General features: G+C 37.6%; 1 protein-coding gene across 4 annotated transcripts in view; it reads left to right on the top strand.

The window, feature by feature from the left end:
* LOC125240895 (JNK-interacting protein 3) overlaps positions 1-15,446 on the top strand; it is a 50,355-nt gene extending 34,909 nt beyond the window's left edge. For all 4 annotated transcript variants that reach the window (XM_048149052.1, XM_048149051.1, XM_048149053.1 and 1 more), the window contains 6 exons: positions 39-199; positions 1,102-1,262; positions 2,271-2,385; positions 2,827-2,964; positions 4,828-5,049; positions 11,951-15,446. In XM_048149052.1, coding sequence (XP_048005009.1) covers positions 39-199; positions 1,102-1,262; positions 2,271-2,385; positions 2,827-2,964; positions 4,828-5,049; positions 11,951-12,072 — 919 coding nt within the window. In that variant the 3' untranslated portion in view covers positions 12,073-15,446. The remainder of the gene's footprint in view (positions 1-38; positions 200-1,101; positions 1,263-2,270; positions 2,386-2,826; positions 2,965-4,827; positions 5,050-11,950) is intronic.
* The last annotated feature ends 1,833 nt before the right edge of the window (positions 15,447-17,279 follow it).

The raw sequence follows: 17,279 nt of genomic DNA on the forward strand, positions 1-17,279 counted from the left end.
ATAGCATTCAAATTGTTAATCTATGTCTTTATTTCTAGGGTAAAACTAAACGACGCCATCCTATCCATAGTAGCGTGCGCGTCACGCTGCATGGTCGCCCTAGCGGACGGCACAGTGGCCATATTCATGCGGCAGGCTGACGGGCAGTGGGACTTTACGCAGTACTGGCTCATGACGCTTGGTGACCCTAAGTGCTCAGGTAACATACTGTCCTGACTAGTCTAACTGCATGGTCGCCCTACAGACGGACTAATAAAAACAAGGACTACAACAATTTTAGGGGTGTAGATCTACTTACGGTATGAAATAAGAATGTACAGTCAGCTGCAGAGAAAATTAGTATGTATAAATTTGTATGCAAGGCGGTCTCCTTTTCTCTGCAGCTGACTGTACAACACTTGGATACGCCTTTCTGATTTTGACTTTTATTTATTCGATGGTTAGAAGATTGGCGGTAGACAACCTTTTAAGTAGCCAAGAACCCCACAATACTTAAGCGAGATACTTGTGAATAGCCGGGTCCACACAGAGCGAGAGATTGCGCGGCAAACGTCCTATGTAGTCGTACCTCAGCCGAGGCAGCGCGTGAGTTTTGCTTGGCCGAGCAACCTGTCTCGGCCGACTCACTTTTACATTGGACGATTTCCGCGTGAGTGCATTGCCTCTCTCTGTGTGGACCGGCTAATCATTGGTTTACTGGTTGGATCTTTTGTGTCCCCGACTTTAGTCGCGGGACCTTGTTGCCGACTGCTGTTTTAAGCCAATTTTCTTCGTTATTCCAAAGAGGATCGAGAATTATAGAGAGTTACTGTCGAAGTAAAATGTGTAATCACAGTGCATAGACTGCCATCTCGCGACACAAGCTTAAAACTTTTGAACCTCAGTTTTGACAATTTGGTCCATATTCTTAGCTTGATATGTGTCAAAATGTCAAATATTAATATTAGCGCCATCTAGCCGAGCGTTCCCCAAAGGTGTAACGCCATCTTGGCCACCGTACCTTTTTCTCTATGGCTTTGTGGTACGTTTTTTTCTTAGACCTTGGCCGTCTATACGAAGTTATATGGTATTTGGTTATTCTAATCTTAAACTTGCTTACAGTGCGCTGCCTAAGTGCCGTAGGCTGCACAGTGTGGTGCGGGTACCGCAACAAGGTGCACGTGATCGACCCGCGCTCGCGGCAGGCGCTGCATTCCCTGGACGCGCACCCGCGCCAGGAGAGCCAGGTGCGGCAGATGGCCGCGGACGGCGACGGAGTGTGGGTGAGTCATGTAAAAGATAATACCTTTTTTCGTAATACCTTAAATATGCAACAAATTATACTACTTGCTTATACTAATTGCAACAAATTACCGACTCCACGCTATCGTTTTCGTAGCTCACTGACACACACCAAGTTATTTACACGACGGCTGCGGAGAAAGAAATGATACCAGCGTAACTTGACACCGAGATCTTTAAGAATCTTGCCTAACTGAAGACGCCTCTATATTGGTCCGCTACAATGCTAATGCGAGCATATATGCACTCTGCAAATGTTGGGAATAACAGGCTAGTCGCTAACTAGTTTGTGCGTTTTAAGTTATCTGAGCCGGTCATCTAGTTATTTCTACCTACATTCTTTAGAAGTATTGTTATAGTATAAATGTTTGTTATTATAAGTGAATTTTGTAAATTCTTTATGAGAATAAAGTTCTTAAATCATAAAACATAAAGATCGTGTCATCAACGTTACCATTGAAGGTTGACAAAGTCGCACATTATCCTGAATGGCACGACCTATAACGACCGGTCTGGCTCAGTCTGTAGTGACCCTGCCTGCTGAGCCGCGGTCCTGGGGTCGAATCCCGGTAAGGGCATTTATTTGTGTGATGATCACAGATATTTGTTCCTGAGTCATGGACGTTTTCTATGTATATAAGTATTTGTATATTATATATATCGTTGTCCGAGTACCCACAATACAAGCCTTCTGGAGCTTACCGTGGGGCTCAGTCAATCTGTGTAAGAATGTCCTATAATATTTATATTTATTTATTTATAACGGGGCCCTTACAACAGTATTGGGTCTGGAATTATAACTTCAATTATCGGGACTTAAACTCGTCACACTTATCGACCTTATAGTTGAGTATAAGTCGCGTCTATTCTTCGAAAGCTTGCACTTCTACCTTTATTTTGGACCTGTACACTACATATATTGTAATTCCATACATTGCAAAATCTCATGATCTGATCCACATTTACTTATTTAATTCTTAATTTTCCAGGTGTCAATAAAAATGGACTCGACTCTACGCTTGTATCACGCTCACACCTACCAACACCTGAAGGATGTGGACATCGAACCATACGTTAGCAAAATGCTTGGCACCGGCAAACTAGGTACGTGATTAATAAATTAAATTTGTTAAGAAAATATGTTTTTTTTTTGTGCCAAAAAAGTTGAATACAATAACCAAATCCTCACTTTCGGCATAATTGTCATTTGTTGGGTTGCACACTACACTCACTACGTCATTAGCTAAGGGCTCATCCACACGGACTACCGGCGTCGTACGTAATACCGTCTTCCAGCTAGGGGGCACTAACCAACCACAGTCACGATTAAAATTCGGATGACGACTGATCTCAATGGCCTCCCGTACTTTTCGCTGAATCACGAATTGCGCGTGATCAATGAAAATGCTCGTCGTTACGGAGCGAAACATGTCGAGCGACCTTCGACAATTTGACGTGAGTTACCCGATTTTACATGTTTAATATGCTAATCAATGTTTCTGTATGCTCTTGCTCTGTATGCTTAATGATGTGTTGTTTGTCCAGGTTTCTCCCTGGTCCGTATTACGGCGTTGCTCATCAGCTCGGGCCGGCTGTGGATCGGCACCAGCAACGGAGTAGTCATATCCGTGCCGCTGTCGGAGGGCAGCCGCGATCCCGCGCCAAACGCAGGCCCTCTACCGGGTAAGTAGTGATATTATGAAAGTGCTCGGCGAAATTTGAACATATGATTCAAAAGTTAGAGCACTTTTTTTTCCTTTAGGAGCGATTATTTCCGAAAATTTAGGCTGAGCGATTAGTTTTTCCGAAAATATCCAATAGATTTATTTAATTCAAGTTCCAGTTAGAGCATCTTATTATCTTGATTTTTATAAGACTGGATTTTTGAAAACTAACTCACTAAATTAATTATGAATTTTTCTCTAATGCACGTTTAGAAAAACGCACGTATAGAGCTGAATCAGTCGATCTTATTTGTAAAATTTGGACAATTTTGAATATTAAAACGGGTAAATTTATAATTCGTATATCCTGTACCACAATCATTTCAGACTAGATATTTATTTTAAGTTTTTGAAAAAGAGTAAACTAGCCTAAGGCGAATTCAATTTTTTTCAGAAATTACCTAAAATTAAGTGACAATTTCTTTGAAAATCTACATCACATCGAAGTAAGTTTTGTACTAAATTAATCTGCAACGTTTACTTAAATTGCTGTTATGCCTTAGTGATTATAAATTGCTATTATTGATTTTTGCCAATTTTTTGAAAACGAGCCTGTGAAGGTACAATTATTACCACTTTTGGACATTTTCTCATATTTTGTTAGACCAAGTAGAAAAAGTCCTATAATGTGATATATATTTATAAACTACTCGCAAAGCCCTTTAATTTGATACCACACACGGTATGATCGAGCGGTCGGTTGCGATTTCAGTATTTTTAACACGAAAGCCCTCTTAATATAAGTAAACCCTTATTCATTTTTAAATACCTATCCAACAATATATCACACGTTGGGGTTGGAATGAAACCCCCACTTTACATGTAAGGGGGGGGGGTACCCTAATAAAACATTTTTTTTCCATTTTTAGGGTTCCGTAGTCAACTAGGAACCCTTATAGTTTCGCCATGTCTGTCTGTCCGTCCGTCCGTCCGTCCGCGGATAATCTCAGTAACCGTTAGCACTAGAAAGCTGAAATTTGGTACCAATATGTATATCAATCACGCCAACAAAGTGCAAAAATAAAAAATGAAAAAAAATGTTTTATTAGGGTACCCCCCCTACATGTAAAGTGGGGGCTGATATTTTTTTTCATTCCAACCCCAACGTGTGATATATTGTTGGATAGGTATTAAAAAATGAATAAGGTTTTGCTAAGATTGTTTTTTGATAATATTAATATTTTCGGAAATAATCGCTCCTAAATGAAAAAAAAGTGCGTCCCCCCCCTCTAACTTTTGAACCATATGTTTAAAAAATATGAAAAAACATCACAAAAGTAGAACTTTATAAATACTTTCTAGGAAAATTGTTTTGAACTTGATTGGTTCAGTAGTTTTTGAGAAAACTACGGAAAACTACGGAACCCTACACTGAGCGTGGCCCGACACGCTCTTGGCCGGTTTTTTTATTTTTGCACTTTGTTGGCGTGATTGATATACATATTGGTACCAAATTTCAGCTTTCTAGTGCTAACGGTTACTGAGATTATCCGCGGACGGACGGACGGACAGACATGGCGAAACTATAAGGGTTCCTAGTTGACTACGGAACTCTAAAAAGAGTATTAATGGGTAAGGAGGAGACGTAAATTCAAGTTCCCAACTTAGTCAGAAGGGTAGCAGTACCGATAAGGTTTGACACTGCTGCTCATTTTAGCTTAGGTACGCGCTCTATCGCCCCTAGTACCCCGAGCGATAGCCCTAACTATACGGATTCGTAGAATGACTGTATTCTAATTCATTGGAGGTAAGTAGCACTTGTTCGCTCCAGGTCAAACATTATTAGTCCGGTGTTTTCCTAATTTACACTTGTTCTCCCCAGGCCACTCTTCCCTCGTGCGAGCCCGCTCCACATCCCCCACGGGCTCCATCCCCTGGTGCTCGATGGCGCACGCTCAGCTCTCGTTCCACGGGCACCGCGACGCCGTCACGTTCTTCGTGGCCGTGCCCGGCGCCGCCGAGTCGCCCACCTGCTCCCCGGACTCGCGCGGGCCCCCCATGCTCGTCATATCGGGAGGGGAAGGATACATCGACTTTAGAATAGGTAAGCTCTTTATAAAAACCCACCGAAGACCTTTTGCCCATTTCTCGAAACTACAAATAGTGGTAGACGCTGCCTAAGAAAAGATACCTGTTAATCTTAGCTTTGAGAAGTGGACGCCCATTATGCCACTAATTCTCACCAATCCTGATATTTTGAAGTTCGGTGAACTCAGAATCTCTGACAGATTTAACCCTAACGATCAAAAAGTGCAAAATTATTATTTCTGCTGCGTCACACAAACTTATACCAGTGAGTGAAGACTTTTACAAAATCGTGACGAGGTGTAACGAACGGCGGTCGGTTTTGAGTAAAATGAACCCAAAAATACCAGGATTTACGAAAACCAGGTTTTCTATATTTTTTTCTGAAAACGACTAGTAAAACTAAGGTTTTGCGTTTATTACAATATTCTAGCCACCCAGAAACCTATAAATAAGTTTCCTGTTCCATTCATGTCATGGCAAGTTTTAATGTCTGGGCGGCTAGTAATTGCAATGTTTTATGGATATATTACCCTTATTTCAATTTGCAAATTTCTTATTTAGACTAGTTGCAATACAGTAGCGATGTGTCTTTATATGAGTCTCTGTTTTAGATACGATCAAAATTAAAAATAAAATGAAATACTTAGTTATTACTTATAAGATGCGTCGCTACTGAAAAGCTGTACAATCCAAATTCCAAACTAGTTGACGCTTCTAAATCACGATACTAGTAGACATTCTCAACTCAATTCTGATTTCCGATCACAGAAATTCAAACCAAGCAATATGCACGTTAGTTGTATGTTAAGGTCCAGTTTGCAACGCAGTTAACTTGGTTAGCTTGTGCTTCGGTTGTGTGTAGTGTTGTTGCTTCGCTTTTCATACGGACTCCACTGCTAGACTTGTGAGAGATATGGTGGTTGCACATCCCTAATATGCCTTGTACTGTGTAGTAAATTGTTCTTGGTGATTTCGTTATCTACAAACCTTGAAGGTACATTCAATGTTGAATTGTTAACAAGATGTTACCTTTGTGTTTTTGTTGAGTCGGAGGGGATGACGTGGGACAAAATGTTTCTAAAGCAAAATATTTTGTAGCATACTCTACTTACGTATTAATCATCCACACCTACGATGATACAATTATACCTGGCTTTGCTACGAGGCGAACGCAGACACAGCTGTGTCTCCAAATCTGCTATAGCTCTCAGTATGTGTCCAGAATTCGCGATCGTACCACGATGGTGTACGGTTTACATAAGACTGCGCATTTCGCGCACGGCTCCGTGAATTAGGGTTCGTTCACACGCTGCTAGTGTCATTCAACTGTTGAGTTTTAATCTGATCAAATGCGATATTATACGCGAGTTATCCCGCTGTATGAATGAGCCCTAAGTACCTGAATTTTTGACACTACCTATAAATATCGACCCGACTTTTGATTCTAAATCTGTCTCTTATTTATTTCTCTTACGTAAATCCTCTACTTTTCTAGCAGTGGGTCCGGCATACGCTTCGTATAGTCTCGATTTCCTGGCTTACCTTTATTATATGTGCCTATTGTTTGATTTGAACTTTACACCATGATAATATGACCTGTTACAAGTATGAATCATATTATCTTTGGATTTTACTTAGTTTTTCTACTACGTCTATGTTTTGAATATATTTTTAGGATGATTTAAAACAAGATGTTCTGCGATTATTTCAATATTGAATGAAATAAAAATCGATATTTCATAGAATATTACAATACCTTTACTAAAAAAATCTTATACATCATCATCAGTTAATGTAAACCTCACCCATTATCAAAATAAGTAACAATTTTACTAATGCCATAGTGGAAAAACCATAGCTCTATACCTGAAAGCCAAAGTGACCGAAGACTGAAATAGGTACTTACTCCATTCTGTCGGCGTGTGACAGAAGGATTTATCGACGTGACGAGACGAAAATAAAAATAGGACATCATCAGTCAAAAAGATTACTTTGTACTGTCTTGTCACGCCCATAAGCGTGTCTTGCATCCGCTGCTACAAACTAGGTTTTAAAGCCAGCCCACACTAGCGTCTCCCGAGCGTCGTCGTCAAGTCTAGTCTGCTCGATGCAACGTTGGCACAATACGCAGCAACGCCAGTAAAGTAACTATAGCGGTATGCCTAGACGCCGACGCTCAAAAGCGTGTGTGGTGGGGACTTATTTTTTTTAGTATGTGACGTGATTTGTAACTTGCCTAATGTCACTGGTTTAAAATGTCACGATTATTACACATTTTAACTTTTAAATAGGGACTTAATAGCGTATCACAACGATTACGCGATTGAGTCCCAATTTATTTATGTACTAGCTTTTGCCCGCGGCTTCGCTCGCGTTAGAAAGAGACAAAAAGTAGCCTATGTCACTCTTCATTCCTTCAACTATCTCCACTTAAAAAACCACGTCAATTCGTCGCTCCGTTTTGCTGTGAAAGACGGACAAACAAACAGACACACACACTCACACACTTTCTCATTTATAATATTAGTATGGATTTAAAAGTTAAAAATGCCTAATGTCTGTGGTAAGGACGCTAAACATAAAAAAATTCGTATAACAGCAATTCCCGTCAACTTTGTACAAAAATTAAGGGAAAAGTTAAATTGTTTTTATTAATTCCTATTTTGTTACCAAGATTTTGTTGATAAATTGAGATTTTATTAAGTTTTATTTCGTCATTAAGGTTCTCTAGTATCTATATTTTCTTAATTATAACAATTATCCTGTATATATCTTACGAAAGTCGAATTATATTACTAAATGTTTGTAACAAAATAGGATCAATTAAAATTTGCTGACGTGGCATTGTACAAAGTTGACGGGAATTGCTGATAACGTCCTTAACCGTCGATTTCCTCCAAATTGTCATCACTCCAAGTTCAAATTATTCATTTTCTTAACGCCTCTTGACACTAGAAACAAAAGCTTATCAACACATCTTGGTCACTTAGGCTGTCAGGTGAAGAAATAGGCTTTTAATTTCCCTTTTTATTTTTCCCCTATTAGAGGAGCATGCCGATGACGTCAGAGACACTGCCTCCCACCTCATTGTTTGGCAGATACTTGATCCCTGAGTACCTGATAGGATTTAAGTGATTATAATTTTATTTGTCCCAGCCGGTATGTTAATTTTATCTCGGTACGCATGTAGATGCTTGGGTTACGCTAACATCACTAACCATACCATATGTAGTTATACGTCATGTGGAGAAATACTGAGGAGTACGGGCCGCGAGATTTCGAAAGGGCCTTCGTTTTCCGAATGAAGTCGGATGTAATTGTAAAATGGACACTGTCTTATTCCCGTATTATCGCTCTAAAATCCGAAGGCCCCTTTGAAACTAGCGCACTGTAAAGTAATACAAAATGAGGATGTCATACATTTTACTGCTCAAGTATATGTAAATTGTACGACATACGTTTTTATTACGTGTCTTAATATTTCTTTGAATCATCATGGGATATTCACTAACTCACGAATCTTTGGTAAGCAGCTCAACATCATGTAAAGATAGCACATATCATTACGGGTTTGGTCACATTCATTGATAAATATCACGTTCTTAGAGATATCTTGAGTCACTTTTAGCTAAGAACAAATATGGTTATGATTAATATCATTATCGGCCACTTTGTATGTATTGTCTTTTAGTAAATCGTGACAACAGAAAGAAGAAAGAAAGAAAATACGTTTATCTCCAACACTCTACATCTCAATCTTAATACAGTAGGTACAAATTACGAGAAAAGGACATAATTACAATTCAACCAATTGGAACTCTAGACCACTCTACGACTATGTGAAAATGACAAGCAGTAAGAGATTTCTTACAATCTGATTTATAACTTCACTATGACATCGTTCTACAGTGGCCTAGGGTTCCAATTGGTTGACTGTACTTTATTGACACATACACGTTCTACTAGGTCTATTTGTGTAAGTTAAATACGCTGTGTACGTCTCTCGTTGCACGCGGATCATAGGAATGCCAAGCTTATAATAATATACTTGTTTAGTCTTTCCATCATGGAACACTGGTCTCCCAGACTTGGGAGGCGTACGAGGATTCGAACTCAACACGTTTTACACTTTAATGAAATGTAATGTATGTACATCGAGCGGATACTGCCCTTGCCCTATACTCCAATTGCTAATTCGAGTCCAAAAAAACTACGATAGATACGTCAATGTCACAGCTGTCAATGTCACTTATGCCACTGTCAAAATACTTTTCAGGTTTCGCCAACCTTCTATATTCTTTATTTGGCACGTAAGAAATCCAAGAATACTTTATGATAAAATTGTGAAGAAAATTCGTTTTAGTTTTTTTGTTTTAATTATCATACATCAAATTAGTTCCACCGGTCGCCACTAATGATAAATGTTGGTAATGATGAATGCTTGTGGACATATTTGTAACAGTTCATTACCATTGTTTTTTCGTTAACTGTCAGAGGACGAGTACAGCGTTTCTTTCTTGGGGAAAGAATCACCTGACGAGAAGGCCCTGGTTCAGGTTCCATCATACTCGTACTTTTGCGCTTGCGCTCACGCAAAGTCCTCGTAGAAAACACAATCTTAACAACGGTTTGAAATAACAGTAACTGAACAGGAAACAAAAACTTAACAAAAAATAACTCAACAAGGCAAAAAATCACCACGGAGCAAAAAAACATTCAAACAATCAGAACAGAAGTTAGACGTCGAATAAGAATGTCAAATTCAAATACAGTTTGACAGACCATGGTGTCATGGCCGCTTCCAAAACAATGGCGGCCGTGGCAACCATAAAGCCCACTATACACTATTTCGCTGATTAGCTAATTGTAAAATATATGTATAAAAAATTGGTCACAATATCTATATCATCAATAGTTTGTTCTATGCCGCAAAATATAGCACCAAATGTTATTGATACCTGAAGTGATACAAGCGCAATACCAACTTTACAACTAAAAATCACGGAAAAAAAGAAAAAAAATCGAGCGACCTAGTATTTATGTAAATAATAAAAGACTATTAAATATATAAATCAAAGGATTGAAATAAATAATAAATAATTTATCTTGGCGTGTGTTTTTATAAAAAAGGATTATACTATTTTACAAACATTTTATTGCAGTGGCAACATCGTAGTAGTTTTTTTGGACTCGAATTAGCAATTGGAGTATAGTTAGTAATAATACATGTCTAATGAAAGATTATACTTATTCAATAGATAATATTATTTTCCCCTCACTAGCTCGGAAACACGTGTTTTGTCCTTTAATACCAGCGGGTAAAAACGCATTTTATCCACTAGTGGGTAAAGTAATTTGACCTTGAATAAAGTCAAATTAACTGCTTTAAAATTGATAAAAGTAGGTGGATCTAGTAATAATGAAACTACTGGAAGCAGTGATATAAACGCATTTTTTGCGTTGAGTTTCCTCTATAATGAGAGGAAAAGTTTTGTGTTACACTTGGGTGCAAATGTATTTTACTTCTCGTGTGTTATAAAACTCGCAAGTTCAGGATTCTATTGATAAAAGTAGGTGGATCTAGTAATAATGAAACTACTGGAAGCAGTGATATAAACGCATTTTTTGCGTTGTAGTTTCCTCGCTATAGTGAGGGGAAAAGTTTTGTGTTACACTTGGGTGCAAATGTATTTTACTTCTCGTGTGTTATAAAACTCGCAAGTTCAGGATTCTATTCTCGAACCACTTGCTTCGCTCCTGGTTCAACTATAGAATCCTTTCACTTGGTCGTTTTTCAATTCCACACTCGGCGTTAAAATACAGCTTTGCCCCCTTGTATAACAAATAACTATTTTCATTTACCTGCGCTTCTGATATTACTTTACACTATCTACATTTTTCAACACCAAACTAATCTTAACTTCCTTCTGCTTTTGTCAGCACAACTATTTTTCTTCTTTTTAGTGACTTTTATTCTTTCATACATAATAAATGTAAAACCACAGAATATATAACAATAAATAGTACAAGTAAAACTGCAATACAGAGATCACAATCCACCTTGCGATACATAGTTTGAAAATGATTATAAATATATAAAGCCTGACCAGAATTATATGACTACGCGCCATGTTGCGGAATTTACATTAAAACTATTTTCCACGTACTAAACTGAACTCCATACATCAGTATAACAGCGCCTTCCTGACAATAGTCATCTATTTCTGGCCGAGTTTTACTAAAAATCTATAACGATTATTAAAACCGACTTGTGTCAATTTGTATCATAATTGCTAGTCCACGTAAAATGGTGCATCTGTGTGCCAAATGTTGGGGAATCTGGTAATTTTGGTATGACTTCGACAAACCAGGTAGTCAATATTTGAAGTAGCTAACGTGTATATTGCTAAACCGACTAACGTTCTGTCTATACTGCTAATTTTAATCTAATGTAACTTTTATTGTCTAATATTTTTACACATTTTCCTTGTCATCTGAAACGTAACGTGATTAATGTAGAAACGGTAAAAAAGTAGTTAGCTACTAATATGTGAATGATGAAAATACTAAAGTTTGCTATACGTCGAGTGAGATTTTTATATTATTAATTTTAGGAGTTCCACAGTAATGGCATTAACAAATTTACTATCATATTCAGTATATCAAGTCTCAAAAAATGTTTTGGGTTAGTTAATAACTTTTTTCGTTGCCATGATTTTTTTTATATTTTCGTTTAACAATATTTTCGTCATAAGAAATTTCCATATTCAACCCAGGGTAGCTTTTTATCGCAGTCTTTCAAGCCATTGTATGTCATCATGAGCATTACACATCTCGTTGAAAGCGTCCAATTTCCTAGATACCTGAAACAAAAGAACTTGTCTCTAACTATAACTTTCTTTTTTGAAACCCCGTAGCCGACTCAGAAATGGAGGACAGCGTGGTGGTAGCCGAGGACGGGTCGTCGAGTGGGCACAGTTCGCTGGCGGAGCGCGCGTCCAAGAGCCACCTCATCGTGTGGCAGGTGGCCACCGCCTAACGCCCGCCGCGCCGGCGGCTTGACTCCGATGACTTCGTCTACGTGGGCACCACTACCAAACCGGCGCTCATCTTGTGAATAGGTAACCTCAACTGTTGCGCGCACCTGACTGGTCGATTTTATGTGCATACATGTTTGAATCTTAGCATGATTGTGAGGGCACGCTGAGATATACGAAAAATATTAGAAATTGAAAAATAGCAGTGTCGTCCCTCTCAAATCAATAAATGTAAGAAACGAGACGATTACGACGATGCCACTTTCTAATTTTTAGCCAGGCTGTAACGATGCGAACATTGTGAAAGACGTTGTAAAAAAGCAATCTAGTAAGTTTCAAAATGTATGCATTAGAGTACACCATGAAACAAAATGAAACTGAGCTCTGTGAAATTACGTGATGTTCGATCGTGTCTGGATCCTGAGCTTAGATTTCGTGTTGAAGGTTCACTGACTGTCGAAAACGTCAGGTGTGAACGCTGAGGCCAGTGTGTATGGTCCATTTAAACATTTTTTTTTAAAGAAGTGTTGGTTTTGATCGTTACCGGTTTGTCCGTGCTAGTCCTATATGAAATTGCAATATGGTTTTACTTAATTAAATCCGAGATATGAGCTATTGTAAAATAGTGTATATTCTTGTTTTGTAGTGTATTTAGCACTAAATATTCATTTTAATGGCACGAAGATAATACTTACTTAAACGTTCGATTTCTATCTATTTTATTTGGAACATATACACTAGTCTCGCAAAGCGTAGTTCTTTTATATGACTCTTGCTAAAGATAAGCATGTGGCGTATCATAGAACGTGCTCGTTGATTATACCGAAGGTGGATTTTTAGGGAAAGGTTCAGTATTATCTAAATTAATTAAACATTTGGTCGCATACATCTAAATTAGGAATTGATTTGAATTTAGATCGTTGGTCCATCGAAATCCATTTTTCCTATTCACATTTTGTCGGTCTCACGGGGAAAGTGCTGTGTAGAAACGTTGCAACAATACACTCGTGCCTGAAAAGTTAAAGTTCAAAGTTCAAATTTGCCTTTAAGTGTGATATGAAGCATGTTTCCTCCTGGGGCCCGCCGACTCACGTGTGTTAGGGCTTTAGTGTGAACGATGCCGACCCGTAACGAACCTTAAGTTAAGGTTGACATCGGAGCTGAAGCCCCTCGTCCTTCACGTTAGAATATTCGGTTAGAAGCAGTGCACGGCAATGGACTCTTACGAGTGTATCAATGTGCTTATTATTTTGCTGTCTATCTAAGTAGCGCTTCGATTTACGATTTTGTAATTGCTCATATCAGTGTACGCGTTCACGTTTACTTTGTAAGTTTTGTATACCGGTGCCAGGGGCTGATTTCCCGAACGTCTCGTTGTATTTGCCAACTGATTCGTAACGAGTTACACATAATGCTCAAGAATGTGTATTTTTTTAAACAACACAGTTAAGCTGACGCATACAAAGTCGTACAATCATGAACGAATTTATACATCTCGTTATCTGCTCATTGGTACTTTCGTACCGGTATACAACTCTTTGGCAGGCGATGCAGGGTACGTTTGAGCGTTTAGATACTTAATAAAAATACATGTTATACGCTCAAAACAATAAACTCATTGAGTTATATGTAAACATCGGCAGTCTTAGTTTTGTTAAATATCTAAAGGCGCATGTGAATATGTAACATTCACGTAAAAAGGTACACAACAGTCGTGTACACAAGACGTGAGGTACATTTTTGTGAGAGTCGTTACATACGAACGGACTTGCTATTGACTAAGTGTAATCTAATCTCATCTAGGAATAATGTACAAGATATAACCACCAAATAATTCATTTTAGTAGTGTTATATAGTTATTAGCATAGATATTGGAGATTTTTTATAATAATAACTAAGTATATACATTATTAATATTATTACGTAAGGACTCTGAATGCTAACCATACGGGCTGTGTTTATGTCATCTGCATCACAATATTATTTAGGTGTTTTTACGTTACGTGTGATAAAAGGTGATTAGGCGGTGTTATACATACTTACGACTCATAGATAGATCGCTGTTAAGTTTTTTATTTATTTTGACGAATGTATGGCGGGACGACACTCAGAGGTATCATCACTAGAGAATTAAATATGGAAAAACAAATGTGTAAAAAACTCTTCAATCTGTTACACAAAAGGTAAACTTAGTAATGTATACCCAGTTGTTTCCACCTTGCAGAGAAAAACTAGTTGGCATAGCAAATCAACATGCATTTAGAGTTTACATTGTGCTACCAAGCACAGGAACGCCGATAAATAGACTACAGATATTTGACCATATTCGTTAGAGAGGAGCGGGTAGTCATTCGACCGAGATACAGTCTGGCCAAAAAGAGTAGAAATTAAAAAGTGGCAACATTGTAGTGTCGTCCCGTTTTCTCACATATTGATTTGAAAGGGATGACGCTACAATTTTGCCACTCTTTAATTTCTACTCTTTTTGGTCAGACTTTATTTACCGACGCCACACTCCTGTTAAGCCAACGCCGTCTAGTGTTCATCATCTATTCCTCTGATGTATGAACATAATAATGTTAAAGGCGTCGCGAAACGTATATCTATATTAATTTACATGATTGGAACCTCTGAATGTAGTCGATTATGCGAACTGACTCTTTTGTTAGCGTAGACTTCTAAGAGGTATCTTTGCTGTATATCTTGGGCATTTCTCAGCGACATCATTATATATTGACGCTGAAGATTGATCCAAATAAATGTCATTCAAACCAAAAGCAATAGTACACAGAATTAGCTGTGTTCCCTGAGATGAATTGATTTATTGAGAGTGTAAAGAGTCATAACAGAGATAAACTCGTGCTGTGAACATCTCTTTCGCTAGATAGTGTCTTATCAAGGCGCTTCCTACCAGATGAACGGTCTGGCGACTTTAGTAGAGACTGATAACTCTCTTACATCAGCTCTGATAGAGACAAAGTATTTATTGAACACCAAGATAGCAATATTTTTGACAAATGATCATAGAGATGTTATAAAAGCGGTTAATTATTAATAATAATGATGTATTGGATGAATATTGTCGATGTTGTTTCGGACGGCATTATGTATATGTAGTACCTTGTCCAATCTGTCAAATATGTGTATCTAACTCCATTATAAATTAAAAACTTATGCTTGGTAATGTGATAAAGCACTAGTTTACCGTAATAAATATTCGTGTTAGTATTATGTCTGCCCAGTGTAACATAATATTAAATATTTTATATTTGCTAGCCTGCCAAACTGGATGTTTAACTATTCGTTATGTCTAATCTTATAACCGCTGTTGCTAGTATGCCATGTAACAATTATCTACTACAGAACAATTTTTATCCCACAGTTTTTGTGTTTGGGACGCATACAAGATTGCTACGAAAGATTAGAACTTTTAACGTCTAAGAGAATGCCACAAATGAATAAAATTATAGACTTTCTTGGATTATTCATGGTTCAAATGTATTGTTTGGTCGACACCGCTAAAATCAGACTTTTTTCCGTACTTGTAGATGTCAGTTCTAAAATCGATCTATGATATTTTTCTTATGGTGCAACAATATAATTAAGATAAATACTAGGCTATTTTGTTATCTTTTTTTAACATTTCCACCTACACACCTATCATCTAATTGTAATCCTTGTTCGCCTCCGTCGTTTTGGTAAGTTTATTTTCAGATGTATATTTAAACACGTCAAATTGTTTAGTTAAATATTAGAATAATTTATTTATAGTAGTCTTATGGTTAGTTTTATAAGTGTTACAGAGGGAATTGGTTTTTACGAGAAGTTTGTGCTGGTTTTCTGGTTGACGAATAATTTTATGAAGAGTCGGGTAGTCGTTTTTGGGGCGAGTATTTTATTTAATCCTATATTTTTGACACAAATATTTACAGATTTCTGCATTGATTTATTAATAATGGATTTTACGTTATTTTGTCATTATTTTCTGAAGTCCATGAACACGTTGCCTAAGCTACATACTTAGGTAGTTAGTGCTGTCTAGGTGCCACCGAATGGATAGAGGTTTAGAAAACTTAACGTTTCTCTTAAAACCAATTCCGGCTGTAAGTGCTAGTCAAAATAAACAACTTAGTAATGTTAGCTAGGCTTACATTGTTTTGCTGGTTAGCAAACATGGCGATTCCTTGATACGGCGTTACCTGCGTTTGGTCTGAACGACGTGTGGTTAAGGGTCTGTCGGGTAAAATGTGTATTAACTATTTGTGTACAACTGCGAAAGAAATGTATTTATTAAACGTAAGAAAACAATTTGATCTGTTTCACTTACTGATATTAACTCGGTATAGATTGACGATATTGAGTGTACACAGTCGCCATTAGATTCATCGTAATGCTCACTTCGCTCAAATATTTTTACACTAATCTCCACCATACCACAAAAAGAGATTGACCAATGATCATTGAACCCATTGCGTAAGAAAAAAATGAGATTTTTGCTTTGAACGGGATAAACACACGATAGTCTGTTCCGCATTCTTACTAAATACCATATTAAGTTAAATCGTGAGGTTCTTTAGCCATATGGTCATGGTAAAATTGTTACTTGAGCAGTTGTCACCCAAATACATATATCAAATGGCGACTGTAAAAAATTGTATAGAACAGTTGTGGTTGATTATTTATTTACCCTTAAAACGTTTATTCTGGTTTCATATTATGCTGTATTCAGATAAATACCTACGTTAGTGTGTGTCTTAGGCCGGACGTTTGTGTGGGGTTACATTTACGGTAACAGATATTCTCACTTACTAATGAACTTGTACCTTCGTTCAATATTTTGTAAAAAAATGTCCTACATGGAAAACTACGTGAAAACGGTATTACCACGCAAAACAATCTCACTGTGGTCCACATTGATTTGGCTGTTGATAACGCATCCTTTTATGCTTAAAATTGGTTCCATCCTTTATCTGAGTTTCCATTTTTGTAAGAATATTGCCGTACAAGTTTGAGGTAAAATCTAGCTCGCTTTACCAAAGAACGGTTTATTTTAGAGGGAGAGGTAAAGCCTAAGATATAATAGGAGTTTATAATACATAATTAGCTATGGAACAAAATATTTAACCAGAATAGCGTAAGCTTGTGGCAAATGAAAAATAATGCTGAGCGCAATGACAGTGTTGATACAGCCTTGTGTACATAAGCCTT

This window comes from Leguminivora glycinivorella, chromosome Z, assembly GCF_023078275.1.
Source record: "Leguminivora glycinivorella isolate SPB_JAAS2020 chromosome Z, LegGlyc_1.1, whole genome shotgun sequence".
Classification (NCBI taxonomy): domain Eukaryota; kingdom Metazoa; phylum Arthropoda; class Insecta; order Lepidoptera; family Tortricidae; genus Leguminivora; species Leguminivora glycinivorella.